The sequence below is a fragment of the Budorcas taxicolor genome, chromosome 5 (genome assembly GCF_023091745.1).
Source record: "Budorcas taxicolor isolate Tak-1 chromosome 5, Takin1.1, whole genome shotgun sequence".
Taxonomy (NCBI): Eukaryota; Metazoa; Chordata; class Mammalia; order Artiodactyla; family Bovidae; genus Budorcas; species Budorcas taxicolor.
In genome coordinates, this window is record NC_068914.1 from 12354949 (window position 1) to 12368260 (window position 13312).

Below are 13312 nucleotides of genomic sequence, written 5' to 3' on the forward strand. Positions count from 1 at the left end.
GACCTTTTGAGCCTCAGTTTCCCCATCTGTGTAGTAAAGTAAGAGTAACACATACTTATGGGATCCTGTTAGAATTAAAACAAGAAGGAAAGCCCAGGGTTTCTCAAAGGATAAGCCATATGGCCCCAGGCAGTACCCAGGCTGACTTTAGCTCATCTTCCATCATGGCACTCAGTGACAAAGTCAGGCCCTGCTCAATCCTTTCTCAAATCCAGTTGCCACAGAGACAGTCAGCATGTCTGTAACACACCTCTGCCACTGCTAAGTCACGTCAGTCGTGTCCGACTCTGTGCGACCCTAAAGACAGCACCCCACCAGGCTCCCCCGTCCCTGGGATTCTCCAGGCAAGAACACTGGAGTGGGTTGCCATTTCCTTCTCCAATGCAGGAAAGTGAAAAGTGAAAATGAATTCGCTCAGTTGTGTCCGACTCTCAGCGACCCCATGGACTGCAGCCTTCCAGGCTCCTCCGTCCATGGGATTTTCCAGGCAAGAGTACTGGAGTGGGTTGCCATTGCCTTCTCCGAACACATCTCTATCACTCACCAATTTCTCCTTTAAGCAAAGGAAGTCCAGGCCTCAGGGTAAGGGCTGGCTGTTGATAATATCAAGTTCTGATTTGGTAACATCGTTTTTATTTATTATGTCTGTTTTCACACTTTCCGCTATTTATTCTTTATTTCCATGTTTGTATTTTATCTTATTTTAAAAATGTTTATTTCTTATTTAATATGTCTTCTGCCCATAGTAATGCTGGTTTTCCATGAAGGTCATAGAATATCCTCTTGACATAAATTTGAGTAAGTAAATGCAATCTCTTGGAGACAAATATTAAGTAGTAGTAAAGGCAGCCTGATGCTCTGGTATAAGTTGTGTAGGTGATCTAAGAATCGGCAGAAACGTTTGCATTAAACCTAGCAACATGTGGAGTGCTTCCTATGGTCCCTGACCTCTTCGGTGTACTCCTTGTTTTGTTGCTAAATTGGGTCTGACTCTTCGGCGACCCCATGAACTATAAGCGCACCAGGCTCCTCTGTCCATGGGATTTCCCAGTGGGTAATCATGCCTATTACTGCCATCCAAGGAAGGGCACGTGCGGCCACATGGCATTTCTCTGCCTGTCACCTCGGCTCCCAACTTGTGCTGATGACACCCGTGTCCTGGTAGCAAGCCCTGCAGGCAGTGCAGCGTGGGGATAAACCCTGTTCAGTCTTCAGATTAGTTCTGACTCAAAAGGTCTCTCCCATTGAGTTTAATGGAAAGTCATTCCAATGGGCCACCAGATTATGAAACCATTGAATGTCTACACTAGTGCAAAGGGGGTTGGAATTCCCATCTGAGCCATTGTACTTTGTTAAACAGAGTATGTATTACCTTGTAACGTAAAAGCCACTTATGCATAGCCACCAATGTGTCTCAGTATAGTGTCACCAAGACAGACCTTCAGAGAAGAGTCAAGAGCAAGTGAAAACAAAAGCTGCAAGTCCGTGACTATCCATCACCCAGGAAGTTCCCAAGATGATTCGGGCAGCTTTTGTGTTGACTTTGTTCAACTCACAGCTTTCTATTGTGTTACAAGAAGGGAGGAACAAAGTGAAAATTTTGTTTCTTAAACAAAATTTTGTTTTTTAAATAAATTTTGTTTTCAAAACCAAAATTTATATATAAGCCAAAGGATGTTTCTTTAAACCTCCCATCCAGAACAGCGCCTTGCAGGAAATATATTTAACACAGTATCCTGGGGCTCCCTGGGGCTTTCTGAATGCAAAGATTTAGCCACGTGCCTGGGATTATCTGCCTCTAACAGTCTGGTCTGTCACACCTGCATAGTGTAAGATATCTTTCTAGAAGTATTTGAAGTATCCAAAGTTTGTGATCATAAAAGTCCATGTCAGAAGTCTCCAGGGAGGAAGATTGGGGTGGGGGGCACTCAGCGGATGCCCCCAAACAGCTGCAGCACCTGGAAAAGCCAGAGGTCGCTCCTCTCTGTGTTTGGACTGGTAGCCATCAGCACAATGCTCTCTCTGGATTAGTAGGACAACTGTGCAAAATTCCCCCTGGTGGCAGACTCAAGGACTCAGGTCCCAACCAGTGGTGAGGACTTACCTTGCTTTCTTGTCCTCTAACACTATTCCTAGGACAATGTTTCACATATGCTGAACATCTAACAGCCTTCTGCTGAAACCTGGCAAGCTCCTTCCATAAAGAGTTGTAATGAATTTCCCTCCTGAACTCAGCTTTCAGTTTTCGAAGCCTTGTTTCCTTAATAGTTTATTTTCTTTGACTCCCAGGATATTGCTGGGTTGGAGTTTTGTCTTATTTTGTTTGTTTTTGCAGAAATGTTGCAAAAGCAGAATTTCTTGGTTTCACACAGATAGCCTTACCTCTCATTAAAATACCATGGTTTATAATTTGTTAGGCCATTAAATTATTATCTTACCTTTGGGAAGCAGTAAGTTTGGCAAGTGTGGGATAGATGCTAAAGTTGAAGAAGGGATGTGACTTCAAGGGCGCCAGTTGTCAGTGTGAAACAAAGGGAACCAGGTTTGGATAATGTTATGGTAAAAACAGACACCAACAGTGTAAGTCAAAATTAGAAGCCAATGAAAGCCACAGAGATGCCTGACTTTTGACTCATTTCTCCTTATTTCTCAAGAGGGTTTATAAGTGGGACGGATGATTTCCACATTGTCCTTTTTTTTTTTTTTTTTTTTTTTTGCCAAAGTGGCAAGAGTTTCTAGTTAGAGGCAGGATTAAATCCCTTGATTCATCTGCACAGTCCACCCCTTTTATTTTTATATATCTGTGTTTTTTTCTTTTTCTTTTGGCTGTACCTTGCAGCATGTGGGATCTTAGTTCTCCGACCAGGGATTGAACCTGTGCCCCCTCCACTGGAAGCGCAGAGTATTAACCACTGGACTGTCAGGGAAGTTCTTCTACCCCTTTTATAATGTAGTCAGTAGAGTACCTTGGGGCACAAGTGATAAGGAGTTGAGTTTTAGACTTGATCTTGAAACAGAGCCTGAACCAGAGCTTTCACAAATATCTAATCAGGGGCCTTCCATGAAGAGGATGAGAAAGTCTATCAGTCTGAGAGTCAGAAGAACAAGTGAAGAGTACTGAGGACGACCTCTTTCCTTTGGTGTCTTCTTTTTCCCACTGTGAAAACGGGTGGGTGAATTTTTGCCCTGCCTATGTCCCAGAGACAAGGTCCACAGTACTGGTGTTCTGGTGGGGTGACGCTGCTCGCAGAGATGAAAGGGAGGTAGGAATTTCCAAAAGTCGAATGGGATGAAAGTGCAAGACGGGTTCTAAGCAGGGCAGGGCCCATGAGTTGGGCCTCCTTTGCCCCAGTCATGGATGTAGTTTAGGGGAATGAAGGCTCCATTCTTTGGCTGGCACTGGGGCCAGTGATTGAGGAAGGTATGGTGGGACCACAGACACTATTTTCCTCAGAGCCATTGGCTTTGATGTGTTAGAAGAGGGGAGAATTTTCCTTGGGTTCTTTGTCCTAGCCCCCAAACTTCTCACTTGGAACTGGCTGATATGAAGCCCCTGATGTGGGGCAAGGCTGGGAAGCAGCTCACAGGAAGGCTGGCTTGGACTTGCGCCTGTCTGGCAGACAGACACTGGGTCTATGATATAAGAATGCCCATAGAAATCTTCAGGGCATCTTTTTGACTTGTATGAATCACTGACAAAGCTTTAGGACTTATTTAAAAAGATGAAGTTTTGGAATAACCTAAATGTCAGCAGTAGGCCATGAAATAGAATATTATTCAATTATTTTTAAAATGTTTTCTTGTAATTAAGCTACACTGGGAAAATTCTGTGTTCCAGCGCCCTCAGACTCACACTTGCACCCCATCAGTCACATGTCAGTCAGTCTAACTCCACCCTGTACCTCAAATCTCTGCTGTCATTAAGAAATGAAAGCTTCAGAGGGCAGATTTGCAGCTGCAACATATAATACAGAACACTTCATGGAAAAACAAAGTGCTTTCTATGATATTTAATGACACAGAGGAGAATGCTTACAATTTAATGTTAAGGGAAAATAGAGTAAAAATTAGATGTTCGATCTATTCCTAATTTTGCAAAAATACACACCCAAGAAAATGTGTGAAAGAAATACATAAAAATATTAATAATGGTTACTTGTTGATGGTGATCATTCTAGGTGAATTTTATATTATTTTATGAAACTTTAGGAGTCTGAGTTATTCTTATAAGTAGAAAAAGATATTTGTAGTAAAGTAGAAAAAAACATTTATAGTAAACAAACCCTTCAAAGCTTGTTATTTGAGTCCCTCTCTCCATCCTGGGGACCAGTGCTCCCTTTTGGTATCCAAAGGCCCTTAAGTATGGTTTCATACTTAAGTATGGTGCTGCAGTGGTCCTATTCTTTTGTTATAAATCACAAAGAGATAAATCTCTCCAAAAGTACATTCTTTCTTGTGACGACTCAATAGATTTAAGCCTCAGTTTCCTTGCCTGTAAAATGAGAGAATAGCCACTGTCTGTTCTGATGCTACAAAGAGATTATAAGGACTAAGGAAAAGAAGGTAAGTTAAATAGTATTTTAACACAGTGGTAATTTAAGGAATGATGAGTTACCTGGTGGCTAAGACAGTAAAGAATCTGCCTTCAATGGAGGAGACCTGGGTTCAATCCCTGGGTTGGGAAGATCCCCTGGAGAAGGGAATGGCTACCTATTGAAGTATTCTTGCCTGGAGAATTCCATGGACAGAGAAGCCTGGTGGGCGACAGTTCATGGGGTTCATGGGGTTGTTTAAAGTTCATGTCAACAAAGAGTTGGACATGACTAATCATGGAAAGAGCAAGAGTTCCAGAAAAACATCTATTTCTGCTTTATTGACTACGCCAAAGCCTTTGACTGTGTGGATCACAATAAACTGTGGAAAATTCTGAGAGAGATGGGAATACCAGACCACCTGACCTGCCTCTTGAAAAATCTGTATTCAGGTCAGGAAGCAACAGTTAGAACTGGACGTGGAACAACAGACTGGTTCCAAATAGGAAAAGGAGTACATCAAGGCTGTATATTGTCACCCTGCTTATTTAACTTATATGCAGAGTACATTATGAGAAACGCTGGACTGGAAGAAACACAAGCTGGAATCAAGATTGCCAGGAGAAATATCAATAACCTCAGATATGCAGATAACACCACCCTTATGGCAGAAAGTGAAGAGGAACTAAAAAGCCTCTTGATGAAAGTGAAAGAGGAAAGCAAAAAAGTTGGCTTAAAACTCAACATTCAGAAAACGAAGATCAATGGCATCTGGTCCCATTACTTCATGGGAAATAGATGGGGAAACAGTGGAAACAGTGTCAGACTTTATTTTTTTGGGCTCCAAAATCACTGCAGATGGTGACTGCAGCCATGAAATTAAAAGACGCTTACTCCTTGGAAGAAAAGTTATGACCAACCTAGATAGCATATTCAAAAGCAGAGACATTACTTTGCCGACTAGGGTCCGTCTGGTCAAGGCTATGGTTTTTCCTGTGGTCATGTATGGATATGAGAGTTGGACTGTGAAGAAGGCTGAGCGCCGAAGAATTGATGCGTTTGAACTGTGGTGTTGGAGAAGACTCCTGAGAGTCCCTTGGACTGCGAGGAGATCCAACCAGTCCATTCTGAAGGAGATAAGCCCTGGGATTACTTTGGAAGGAATGATGCTAAAGCTGAAACTCTAGTACTTTGGCCACCTCATGCAAAGAGTTGACTCATTGGAAAAGACTTTGATGCTGGGAGGGATTGGGGGCAGGAGGAGAAGGGGACGACCGAGGATGAGATGGTTGGATGGCATCACTGACTCTATGGACATGAGTCTGAGTGTACTCCGGGAGTTGGTGATGGACAGGGAGGCCTGGCGTGCTGCGATTCATGGGGTCGCAAAGAGTCGGACACAACTGAGCGACTGAACTGAACTGAACTGATCCCTTTCCCAGTAGTAGTTACAGCTTAGAAATCATGGTAACAATGTAAGCTCTGTTAGCACCTTCATCACAACAGTGCATATGCTACCAGGGCTGACAGATGGATAATTAATATTATTATGGTTGTATATTTTTACAGCTGGAGTTTTCTTTTTGGGATTTTCATATCTTAAATTTCTGTTTTAATAAGCCCCCTTTTTCGAACTGAAACAAAATAATGTCATGTGCTGCCAGAGAGAGCCACCAGAGGGCGCTAAATCCCTTACAGAACCCATCTGACTTCTCTGGAGCGGAATCACTCAGATTTACATCAAGAGTATGGGAAGTGGGTCTAGGCCTGAAAAAAATGAAATCCAATGTACATTCATTATGATGTTGGGTCTACATTTAAGTAGATAAGCTTCTTTGTTCTCCTTGGCTATTACTTTACTTTCTCTGTCTTTTCAGTTTGTTTATGGACTTTTGTTTATTTATTTTAAATCAGTTGGGATTGTTCAGATTCGAATAATTTAGAAATGTGAAGCCCGGACTTGCTTTGTAAGCTTCCATGGACACATGTTCCCACATGAAGAGGCTGCCCCCCTCACCGAGAAGTTTATAAATGTGATGAGAAATAAACAGGTGGCTTGCATTGTTTTCAGAACAGAGGAGGTTGGAATTTCTACTTTTGCAAAGACTTTTCCTTCTTGTGCAGTGGCCCTCAGTTCCCAGCCTGCAGAAATACCTACAAGAGGTGGAATGCACTGGGGCAATTTGTAGGTGCTTCTCCGTAGCCCTCGCATTCCTGAGGCTGTCTCAGGGAGCGGGAAGGCGGGGAGCGGGCGTGCATGTCAGGGTTCAGAGTGGTCCTGCCGTGCTGTGGAACCTGCTCATGCCCAGTTGTCGGGGGCCATATGGGCTGCTGTGCAACGGCTGTGGCACAGGGCAGAGACATTGCACCTCAGTTCTCAACCCAGCTGAGGGGCTGTGGGATGCAGCACAGAAGTGTGGGTCAGGGAGCGACAATTTTGCCCACATCCCCCCCCCCCCACCAAGACACACACACACACACACAGGGACTGGCTTAGGGTTCAGAAGCTCTGATTTGAGTTTGGCTGTTTGTTTTTTGGGTCACAGTATTACTTTCAGAATGGGAGAGGTTGGAATTCTACTTTTGTAAAGGTTTTTCATTCTCGTTCATTGGCCCTCAATTCCCAGCCTGCAGACATACCTACAAGAGGTGAAACATACGCACAAAGATCTGTATGTTGTCTTTTTCATCCTTACAAACAACCCTTTGAGGTAAGCAGGGCAGTTCCTGTTGCTATTTCAATTTACAAATGAGAAAACACAATGAATGAAGGGGTACTTGAGGTTCCCTCTAAGTGTGAGGTCTACATTGGTGGGGCCAGGTGCCAGGCTTTCTGAAATCTGTGGTTGGTAAGGCAGTAGGGAGAGAGCTGAGTCACGGCCCGATGAGGTCTGTTTCTGGTGGATGCCGGTGGGTGGAGGCACCCTTTCCTTTGGTGCCCACCAGGCAGGAGGTGGTGAGGGCTGGAGATTGTAGGAAGAACAGGATCTTGACTTTGATGGTGAGCATCTCTGAGGATCTTGCCTAGTCTGGGTTGTGCCTAACACAGAAATCGCGAAAAGCTTTAATCAGCACAGGGACGACAAGTGATGAAAAGAAGCAGAGGAGATGATGCCTCAGGGGCTTCCCAGCACCTGGAAGGATGATGAGATGATGAAGGTGATGATGGAGGAGAAAGCCAGTGAAGATTCTGCAGTTGGGGTGACAGAAGTCACAGCAACTGGTGGCCTTTTGCTCCTCGTCCCCCGGCTGGTGTCTGAAGGGAACCCAGACTATGGGGAAAGTCCAGCAAGGCCTGGAGGGGATTCATTGGTCTGCAGAAGCTTAATTATGTGAGGAAAGGGAATCCATCCTGGGGGTTTCATATTCCACTGGGGAGACAGTTCCATCCTTTGCTGCTCTTTTCATCCTTATGTGTTTTGCTTTTAAATTTCAAATCTAAAATTTGAGGAAAGTCCTTAACTTTACTGGTATGCTGAGACCCAGAGGCAGCAAAGTATAGCCACTTAGAAGGCTAATACTGGGTTGGCCAAAAAGTTAATTGTCAAACCCAAAAGAAGTTTTTGGCCAACTCAATAAATCAAGGACCCTCTGGGCTGTGACCACCTTCCTGCACATCCCTGCAGCATTTCTGGGGCTGACGCCCTCAACCCAGTGCTGGAAAGGACCCAGGGCTTCTGCATGCTTGGGACTGGTGCAACAGGAATGTGTTCAGAGTGGTTTCTCAACACAGAGAACTTTTCTAATGGATGTGGGTCCCAAGCCCAATAAATGTGTTCTGAATAGAGCAAGGAAGGAAGCTTCAAACATGCCCTTGAATCTCGCTGCCCAGCTTGCCCTCCCTTGCCCCAGCCTGCCCTGCATCCTAGGGCCTCCAAGGGCAAGGGGAGGGGCTGAGCTCTGACTCAGGCAGAAACAGCACAGGCCTATACCGTGAAGGATGCTAACTCGGCCTTCACCACAGGAAGGGCTGAAAGGAACCTGAGAATTCCAATTAGGCTTAAACTAATGAGCTGGGAACTTTGGGGAAACCACTGTGGGCAATGAGGGGAGAGTGTGATCATCTCACTTTTAATTAGCGCTGGAAAAACCTGTGGTCCAGCTAGTGGCAGGAGGAAGGGTAGTGTCCAGAGGGAGCATCAGAGGAGAATTCCCCTGGTGGTAAGGCACAGCGGCTGCTGAACAACCCCGATGCCTTCTTCACCTCTAAGTGGGGAGAAGGGAAGATCCTAAGTGGGGAGAGGTGGCCTTGAACGGAACCTGAGCTGCGCTGCTCACACATGGAGGCTGAGGCTGGATAAACGCAGAGTGACTTTAGGGAACTCTGCTGTCTCTGGGAGCTGGCACTGTCCCTGAGACCAGGTCTCCCCGGCCCATCTCTGGCTACTTTCTTAGGCAGCCTCTGTCGCTTAACAAGGAAAAGGCCACAAACGAACAAGCAAAAACTACCACCTGCAGTCAAAGGGCACAGGCCAGCGCCAGGCCGGCAGGGGGACCGGGGCACCTAAGAAGGCGACAGGGAGAGCCCGTCGCCTCGACAGGGAGGCATGGATAGCGGTCGGTCGAGGGTGTGTATCCTGGAGAAGGGTCCTCCTCACTCCCGAAGCCCGAGCATCTTGGGGCGTCCGGCCTGTGCAATCAACAGCTGGTTACTTCTCCCCTCCCCACCGGGGTCTGCTTTGGGGAAATCGGCCTGCCACGGGCGCCCGACGGTCCTCCTCGGGCGCTCCAGGGCGCTCGGCTGGGGGCGCAGCACCTTGGAGAGAGGTGTCGGGTCCTGCGCCTGGGTTTGGGGCTCTGTACCCTTCGCACTGGGACTCAGGGGTGCGTGCCAGGCCGCCGCCAAGGGGTCTGCCGGCCCCCTGCCCAGCCCGGAGCTGAGGCGAGCCAGCCTGGCGAGCCTCCTCCCCTCCCGCCTCGGGCGGCCTGAGCCCGCGCCGGCTCCAGTTGCTGCAGCTGCTGTTGCTGGCGGCTGCGGGGAGCGCGCAGAAGAGGCTCGGGAGGCGAGGACGGGGACGAGGAGGAGCCTGAGCAAGCGGAGAGGAAGATCGAACGAAGGCCGAGGAGGCTCAGTGGCGTGGCGACGCGGCTCGGGGATCCCGGGAGCACGGGCTGGCGGCGTCGGCGGCGGGCCAGGCGCGGTGAACCTGCCGCGGCCCGACGCACACCGGGGCGGAGAGCGAGAGCCGAGCGCAGCCGGGAGAGGAGGGGCTGGCGCGGGGGTGCCCGAGAGGGGGCTGATGAGACGTTATTCACGAGTTGCCGCCTAATAAGCCCAGAGCGGCGGGCTAGCTGCCCGAGCGGCGTGCGGGGAGGGGTCCCGGGCCGGAGCGCGGCGCACACGCGTGGCGCGCGGCGGGCGGCGCGGCGCGGAGCCGAGGGCACCCGGGCGGGCGCGCAGAGCCGGGGCGGGCCCGGGGGCGGCGCAGACCCCGGGCGCCGGCGGCCCGCGGCGCCCCCTCGCTCTCGGCGCTCGGGGCCGGCGCAGCCCGGGACGAGCGGGGCGCGGGCCTGGGAGGGGATCTGCCCGCGCGCTCCGTCCCCCGCCCCCCCGGACGCGCGGGCGGCCGGGGGGAGGGCGGGCGGCGGCGGCCCGCCGTATATATCTCGCGCACCCCGCCAGGCCGCGCACAGCGCCCCGAGCCCAGGCGCCTCCCCGCCCCCTTCCCGCGCTCCGCGGCGGCAGCGGCAGCAGCAATATGGCTGTTGATGGGTGTTCGGGGTGGTGCCGGCGGCGGGAGGAGCTCCCCCGAGCCCCTGCGCCGGCCGCCCGTTGCTAGCTATGGCAAATGGTGGCGGCGGCGGCGGCGGCGGCGGCGGCGGCAGCAGTCTTAGAATGAGCAGCAATATCCACGCGAACCATCTCAGCCTAGACGCGTCCTCCTCCTCCTCGTCTTCCTCCTCCTCGTCCTCGTCCTCGGTCCACGAGCCCAAGATGGATGCGCTCATCATCCCGGTGACTATGGAGGTGCCGTGCGACAGCCGGGGCCAGCGCATGTGGTGGGCTTTCCTGGCCTCCTCCATGGTGACTTTCTTCGGCGGCCTCTTCATCATCTTGCTCTGGAGGACGCTCAAGTACCTGTGGACCGTTTGCTGCCACTGCGGGGGCAAAACGAAGGTAACGCGCGCCCCGGGCGCCTCCTCCCTGCGCCAGCCCCGCCGCTTCTCGGCGTCCCCTGCAGCCCACCTGCTTGCCCCTCAGCGCGCCGTGCCTCCCTCCATCCTTGCCTGCCTGCCCCTCGCCGTCTTCCCTTCCCTCCGCTCTCCCGGCGCCCGCCAACTGGGGCAGCGGCCGGCGCACCGAGGGTGAGGAATTGCCCCCCACGGATGCGCTCCGGGACGCGGACGCCCCATCCCGACCTTTTAATTTGTTATAGGGTTGTTTGCGGCAGCGGCTGGGGCCGAGACCGGGGACGCGCGCCGCTCGGGGCCGGTGGTGCGGAGTTAGGGAGAGCCGACCGGGCGGGCACCGGACAAGCTGGGGGCCGTGGGTGAGCTTTCCGCGCGGCTCACCTGCCTGGGCTGGGCTCCTTGTGGTGGGCGAGAGGGAGCACGTCAACTCACACTTTAGAAACCTGTTGGGAGGCGGAATCAGAAAAGGAAAATCCTACAGGCAAGGGAGGACCTCTTTTGGAACTAGGGAATCCCAAGGGAGGAACATGACCAGAGGGCGTGGGGCACCTGGAGGGGCGAGAGAAAGTTGGGGAGTAGCATCCCACTTTTAGAGGCAATCCGCGGAGGCTGCCGCTTTAGGAATGTAGCGAGGTGGCAAGCCTGACATCCCCTCCCTCTGTGACTCTTAGATATTCTCCTGGAACTGACCCCCGCTCCCCGTTCTTCGGCATCTGTGTTCTCGCCCCCAGGCCACCGCCTGTAGGTCCGCGAAAATGCCACCGCCAGCGTGGCACTGGAGCGGGGGGTGGACCACCGAGAGCCGGCCAAGGCCGCGGTTCTCACGCGAGCCTCCTCCCCGACGTTGTTGAGGTGGCTGGATGTCGGCTATTCCTGGCGCAGAGACGCCCACCAGCACCCAGGCTCACTACACCTTATGCACGGTTGCTAGGCTGAATGCCTGGTCTGTCGCGTCGTGTCCCTAGAGATGTCCTCTCTCCACCCCACCCCCCCCATCCCCCGCACTGGCTGAAGGTGCGGGGGGCAGCTTTTCATAGAAAACTGCAGAATAAAAAAGAACTGGGAAAAAAAGAGTGACCGAGCTGCTTTCTGTTTAGACCACGTTTTTATCTAGGGGTCTAACCAGTGCTAGCGTGTTCAGAGGGAGGGAGGATCAGAGAGGGACAGCGGACGGTGCAAGGTAGAAGCCCATCTCGGTGGGAATGCTCACGTCTTTTCTAATAAAGTTAGTCCGAGGACCCCACAAACTTCCACAGGGCACGGCAACTTGTAGCAGCCTCCTTAACTGCTTCTGAGAGGGAGCAGGTAAGACAGGGGCTATAGGTTACACACAAGGGTGAAAGGAAGCTCTCTCTTTCTCTCCTGATCATTAATTATACATCCTGTCGGGTACTGGGGCTCAGCTGTGTTTTGCGGCAGCACATTTGTGTTTTGGAAAATACTGATGTGTTGGAAATAAGGGAGAAAAATAAAAGCCATCATCCGGTCCCTCCTCCTCCTTCTCTGAGACCTCCAGATGTTAGCCAACCAGTTTTCTCTGGAGTTACCTTCTTGGCCATAGCAGTTTCTCCTTACTTGTCAAGGTGGAAGACCACCCACATTCCAGAGAAGCCAGCTGGTTATACAAGATCCTAACCCTGAGGCCCCCCCAGACCTGGCCCCTTGCCGAGCCCTCCTGACTGGGCGCCTGTTAACGTTGTTGATGTTGTTTAGTTGCTAAGTTGTGTCGGACTCTCTTGCGGTGACCCCATGGACTGTAGCCCGCCAGCCTCCTCTGTCCATGGGATTTCCTAGGCAAGAATACTGGAGTGGGTTGCCATTTCCTTCTCCAGGGGATCTTCCGGACCCAGGGATAGAACCCGCAGCTCCTGAATTGCAGGCAGATTCTTTACCACTGAGCCACCTGGGAAACCCACGCTTATTCATAGAGTCTTCTTATTCACACATTCCCTCTCCTCTGCCTCCCCAGCAGTCTTCAGTCTGAGAATGTTTTTCCTTTACGGAGATTCTGTGACTACCCTCGGGGGGAAGAAAAGAGTCGTACAAATCTCAAATGTTTTCTAGACTGATTTTAGTGAACTTTTAAATGACCTCCTTATCTTTCAGGAACTGGGCAGGCTTGATCATACTGAGAACCTCTTTTTCAGTGAGTGAAAATAAGTTTCAGTGTTTTTGTGATCCTGGGGTTTTAAACGCAGCTTCTGAAGTCTTTTTACTCTAGGAGGTACATCAGCGCTACCGCAGTGCCTGTGATGAAATGCTGATTGGAAATTTCAAGCAAAGAGTCTCTTTCCTAAATGATGACCAAGCATAGCGTCTGTAAGTTTTCTCAAGAAAATAGTTTTTTGGCAACAATCATTATAAAAGAACAATCCCTTTATATCAAGCTATATTTTGAAGCTCCAATGCATGCCAAGCTGACATGACCGGAAGTGTCTACAAAGAATCAGCCTGGAACGAGAGATGCTTGCAGTTGGTTGGGAAGTTGTGAGGCCAGTATAGAGTGAGATAGGGTTACTTTTTGCATCTTTAGAGTCCTTTTTAAAAACATGCCTGGAATCACTGGCCCCTTGATTTGCTAAATTAAACAAGTGTGTGTAGCCATCTCATTTTGCCCAATAGTAGTTACTCAGGCCTTTTATAAACTT

The 13312-nt window shown here is 50.2% G+C and overlaps 1 protein-coding gene across 3 annotated transcripts in view; it reads left to right on the forward strand.

Moving 5' to 3' along the window:
• The first annotated feature begins 10155 nt into the window (after nt 1-10155).
• The window catches only part of KCNMA1 (potassium calcium-activated channel subfamily M alpha 1), a 763502-nt gene continuing 760345 nt past the window's right edge, over nt 10156-13312 (forward strand). For all 3 annotated transcript variants that reach the window (XM_052640358.1, XM_052640359.1, XM_052640360.1), the window contains exon 1: nt 10156-10650. In XM_052640358.1, coding sequence (XP_052496318.1) covers nt 10315-10650 — 336 coding nt within the window. In that variant the 5' untranslated portion in view covers nt 10156-10314. The remainder of the gene's footprint in view (nt 10651-13312) is intronic.